Raw genomic sequence first — 5,786 nt, forward strand, 5'->3', positions numbered from 1 at the left:
TGGCTCCGTCTGTTAGAAGTCTTGTGGAGAGACACGAAAAAAACCACTCACAAGACACCAAAAGCGTGCTGCTTTGTGTGAGAGAGGGGCTATTAATAGGCTTGCTCCAATGAGGGAGACGGCTCTTCCCCCTCATGTTTGGGATCAGCTCCTCACAAGGGTGAGAGGGGAGGGGGGGAGGGGGGAGGGGGCGTGCTCTCTATTGACACTGAAAGTGACACAAAGCGCTTGAACTTCTAATTGTAACGGTTACACTTCCCGCCGTCGTTTAGAGACACTATAGGTACCAAGTTACAGCAGGGTTGGCGCAGAAACAGCGAGGAGTCCAAACGCACCAGTACAGCCATAAATCATTCAGCAACCAGCGCACCTATTTCCACACAGAGCAAAGCAAAGTGGCTTTATCTAGTAAATATTTGAATGCTGCTTGTGATCTCATGATGATGCAAATGGGCTGTTTGTGAGTTTACGATCTCAATTGGTGAACGGTAAATGGACTGGACTTGTACGCCGCTTTTCTAGTTTTCCGACCTAGAAAAGTTACGTTTTTTTTTGTCTAGTTTTTCAGCGCTTTAACACTACATGTCATCATTCACACAATGATGACAGGGGGCTACCCTGCATGGTGGCAGCAGCCCATCAGGACCATCTACTCATTCATACACCGCACGAGCAATTTGGGGTTAAGTGGCCAAATCCCAATGTCCCCCCTAAACCCTCAAACCCTGAACCCTCAAGGACTTACTGACGTCACCTGGTAAGTGGTTGAGTGTGAGAGACTGAGGGCTTGAAATTGTGTAAATAGGAATGGGACAGCACTTTGCTGCAACATATCACGTTACCATGAAAACGACCAAAAAATATGATGTATAATTGTAGGTATTTATTTTATATGTTGTACTCCCTGATGTGAACATCTTCAGGCTCTTTCCTCACAAGATGAGAACTTCATATAATCTATTTACTCGTTTTTGTCAAAACAGCTTCAATGACAAAATCAAATGTTTGATGAATAAATCAATGAATAAATATCTTCTGATTTCATGTTTATTTTTTGTTCCATCTTTAACCCTTAATGTTCCTGATTAAATTGATTATGACAGGCTGAACACACGTGAGCCGTCCTCTTTGTTTACCTTCTTTTTTTTTACGCCTCCATGCGTCCACTGGTTACCCCGTGTTTAACGTCACATTGCAATGATTTGTGGGTAATTCCCAAAGGGCTCAAAATGTCTGCAAGAGAGCCTCAAACACTTGATGATTTGACAGTGGGACATCCCTAAACCCTCACGGACTTCGCGGGAGCGCGCCTCAAAGTCCGTGAGTCCGTAAGGGGGCGGACATTGGGATTTGGCCAGTGTCTTGCCCAAGGACACATCGACATGGGCCAGCGGGGCCGGGGTTCGAACCGCCGAACATCTGACACCAATTGAAATCGGTGTTACTCATAACACTGTCTACTACTAAATACTGGGAGATGGATACTGCCGGGCAGCTCAGTCATGAATGGGAAGAAAATGACATGATGGTGTCAAACATCAGCTGTATGCAGCAGAAACACAGAAATCAAACAAGCGGCATCTCCCGTGATGCAACGGGCGAAACAAAAAAACAAACACTTCTTCTGGTGGTCACCACAAGGCAAGAAACCACAAACTTAAGCAAACTTCTATTGCACATTTAAAGCGGTACACGGCTCGTGCTTCCCTAACAGCAGATTTAATTTAGGAGTTTGGTGTCACAAGCATAATCACACCAGACTATAAAAGGTGGGGTTCTTACTCTGCAAAAGGTAAACTGCCGAGTTACACAGATTGACTCATAGAAAACACCCAGTGTCCCGTACTGCAGCGGTGAAAGGCTACACACACCTTTACATTGGCATTCATACAGAACAGGCAGAGGACACGAGAGAGAGAGAAACACGTCACTGCGCGTGTAGAGTAACCATCAACACCATCAACACACAGAGCTAGCGTGTGTCTTTATTGGTTATGTGAGGCCCATGTGTGCACGCGTGTAGGGAAGGTGTTCAGGCTACCGCACGCGACTTCACACACGAGTCGTGACCAGCTGAGACGTCATTGAGCATAACATGAAGACGTACGTTAGTTGGCGGTATGAAACTAAAAAAGACATAACATAACGTCAACAGACGTGCATCAATGAAGAAACTCACGTCCTCGAAGAGAGACCCAACGTTGGCCGTCACCAGCAGTATTCCTGTGCCTTGCGCTGCTGTCAGCTTCCCTGCCATAATTCTCTCTCGCAGGTGGGTCGAGGACTTGGAACAGCGGGACTTCACGGGTGAGGAGCGGGGAGGAAAAACAAACAGAAGCCGAGAGAATGTCTCGCGAAAGTGGGTTACAACGCTGGGTGTTTGCTACTGAAGCCGGGGTTTGAGGCGGCTCGGCTGGAGCATAATTTTCAGCAGTGGCCGTGCAGCTACGAGGAGTTGCTTTGCAGCAGGCGGTCCGTCGGCGGCGGGTTGGCGTGCGGCTTCGCGTGCTACTTTTTCGCGTTCAGAGCCATCGTAAAAGTTCCCGTTTTAAATCCACGGCGAGTGCCCGAGGGCTCTGGTGCATTCTCTCAGCGACGAGTGTCTCCCCGGTCTTTAGTGCAGTGTTAAAAGTCTCCCTCCGAAAGCAGGACTCTCTGCCAGGACCATTGCCTTCACCGTGTAGAGAGGATAGGCTGGAGTCCTTCACTGCTCTGACGTCACCGTGCCAATGGAAACACGGGGCTGTCTTAAAGGGCCAGCGCGCCGTAAACACGGCAGCCCTCATTCCTAACGCCACGGCGTCCGTTATCGGACACAACCATGGTGAACGTCTCGGTTTGTCCGTAACCAGATTACGCAACCGACTTTTTAATATAAATTATTTCCACGTTTTATGCTATTACATTTATTACAGAGAAAACTCCATGTTTATGTCATGGTAGAGTGCTTTGCATGAGAATATTGCTGCCACATGTCTTTGATAATGCCACAGGCTCGGTTCCTATAGCAGAACGTGCAGTTCACTGACCACCTGAAGGTATAAATAATGGATTCCTTATTTTTTTAATTTAAGGTGGGCAGAGGTGAAGTTTCCTGAACTACTCCTCAGGTACTGACATGAGTTCAGGCATGCAAGTCTGTTGACAAACCACGGACCAGGGGGAACTGGGGTGCAATAGAAGTTTACAGGCCGAGTGTTTTTCCTTTGTTTGCATTTTCCCTTCTTCACTGGATAGTTCAATGGGGAGAGAATACGATTCATGTGAGAGAGACTGAGTACTGGATCATTTAAACAATGGTACATTTACTGTTAGGCTACTGGAGACTCCATCCCTGATTCACACCAACGATCAACTTTTCATCTCGCACTTGACCCGGTTGACGATGCCAATAAAGTGTGAATTAGGGCCGTCCTCCAACCAAATAGATTTTTTGTCGACAAACACTAATACGATTTTGTTGACTGATTGATCGGTTGATTTAATCGACAGATCTGTCAAACTGAGTTCCTCCACTAAGAAGCACCACTTTTCCATCTTGTGTTTACCAGAAATGTGCTCATAAGTCATTCAGTATGAAAAGATGGAAATACATCGGAGTCGACTAAGACCAAATCGACCGATAACTCGACTAATGGGATAAGATGGGGTAGCCCATAATTCAAATCAAATGTAATGTGGCATTGAACAAACTAGTTAGACCCTTTTTTCTTTTCTTTTTTGAAAGACATTTTACATATTGACATGTCACAATTTAATAAAAGCATGGTTGTAACTAATATAATGTATGACGGCTGGATTAGGTATCTGTATAGTGCTGTGCTGGCTCAAAACACCAACAACTTCACCATCTAAGACAAAGAACATTTTACTTGTGGATGACAACATACAGAAAATTACCAATTTGACCTTCAAAGCTGCGCTGAGTGATTTTTGACCTGACACATTCTGCAAAAACAGAGAAATGTCTCTGCAGTATTTTTGCAGTGTCTCGTCAAATATCTACTTGTATTTTACAGCACTGTGGTGTTACAGGATAATTGCGCATTTCTTTAATTCAATTCAATTCAATTTATTTTTGTATAGCCCAAAATCACAAATTACAAATTTGCCTCACAGGGCTTTACAATATGTACACATTTGACATCCTCTTGTCCCAGGACCCTCACATCAGAACAGGAAAAACTCCCCAAAAACCCCTTTAACGGGGAGGAAAGAGGAAGAAACCTGTGGGAGAGCAATAGAGGAGGGATCCCTCTCCCCGGATGGACAGAAGTGCAATGATGTCATGTGTAGAACAGGATAGTGAATTACAACACATTCAATGTAATTACAGCACATTCAATGTATGACACAACCACGACAGGAGGCAACACCTGGTCCAGGTAAACCCGGATACACAGGAACCTGTGAGGCGAGAAAGCACAGAGACTCTGGTGAAGAAGCAGGTCAATAATGTGCATTAATGTATCGGTAATATGAAATAGTAATGTGAGTAATAATAAATGTGATAGTAGCAGTTGGAGTCAGCAGGGCCATGGTAGGAGGAAGGACCAGGGTCCAGATGAAACCATGCTCCATGGAAACCTGTGAGGAGAGGAAGCACAAGGACTCCGGGGAAGAGACAAAATCAGTACTGTGCATTAATGGTATCGGTAATAGGATTAATAATGTTAATGATGAAGATCGTAGTCGGTGTCAGCAGGGCCATGGCTGGTTGAAGAACCAGTGTCCAGATAAAACTGCAGTCATCCTGTGAGGCGAGAAAGCACAAATACTCTGGGGAAGAAGTAAAGTTAGTAATGAGCATTAATGGGACATCAATGCATACAGACGGAGGTGAAGAAGAGGAGAGAGGTGCTCAGTGTAGGAAGTCCCCCTGTAGTTTTTGCCTTTACCAGTTTGTCCATGGGCCGGTCCAAGGCAAGCCAGAGCCAGCCCTAACTATAGGCACTATCAAAGAGGAAAGTCTTAAGCCTATACTCTTAAATGTGGTGAGTGTGTCTGCCCCCCGGACTGAAACGGGAAGCTGGTTCCACAGAAGAGGAGCTTGATAACTGAAGGCTCTGGCTCCCATCCTACTTTTTAAGACTCTAGGAACCACAAGTAACCCTGAATCACTGGATCGCAGCTCTCTAGTAGGGCAGTATGGTACTATAAGATCTTTAAGATATGATGGAGCCTGACCAATTCGGGCTTTGTAGGAAAGTAAAAGGATTTTAAATTCTATTCTAGATTTTACAGGGAGCCAGTGCAGAGAAGCTAATACAGGAGTAATATGATCTCTCCTCTTAGTTCTTGTTGGTACACGAGCTGCAGCATTCTGGATCAGCTGGAGAGATTTAAGAGACTTATTAGAGCAGCCTGAAAATAAGGAATTGCAATAATCTAGTCTAGAGGTAACAAATGCATGAACTAATTTCTCTGCATCGCTTTGAGATAGGATGTGCCTGATTTTTGAAATATTACGTAGGTGAAAAAAGGCAGTTCTAGAAATAAGTTTTATCTGAGAGTTGAAAGACAAATCCTGATCAAAGGTAACTCCAAGATTCTTGACGGTGCTGCTGGATGCCAGTGCAATGCCATCTAGAGAAACTATATCATTAGATAACTGATTTCGGAGGTGTTCTGGGCCGAGTAGAATAACTTCAGTTTTGTCTGAGTTTAACATCAGGAAGTTGCAGGTCATCCAGGTTTTTATGTCCTTAAGGCACGCATGCAGTTTAGCAAGCTGGTTGGTTTCGTCTGGTTTGATCGATATATATATAATTGAGTATCATCTGCAT

General features: G+C 44.7%; 1 protein-coding gene across 1 annotated transcript in view; it reads right to left on the reverse strand.

Annotated features, from left to right (window-relative positions):
- inpp5a (inositol polyphosphate-5-phosphatase A) overlaps positions 1-2,667 on the reverse strand; it is a 138,581-nt gene extending 135,914 nt beyond the window's left edge. Inside the window, exon 1 of the mRNA XM_079280649.1 lies at positions 2,180-2,667. Coding sequence (XP_079136775.1) covers positions 2,180-2,257 — 78 coding nt within the window. The 5' untranslated portion in view covers positions 2,258-2,667. The remainder of the gene's footprint in view (positions 1-2,179) is intronic.
- Positions 2,668-5,786: the final 3,119 nt, after the last annotated feature.

The sequence above is a fragment of the Melanostigma gelatinosum genome (assembly GCF_949748355.1).
Source record: "Melanostigma gelatinosum genome assembly, chromosome: 12".
In the NCBI taxonomy this organism is placed as follows: domain Eukaryota; kingdom Metazoa; phylum Chordata; class Actinopteri; order Perciformes; family Zoarcidae; genus Melanostigma; species Melanostigma gelatinosum.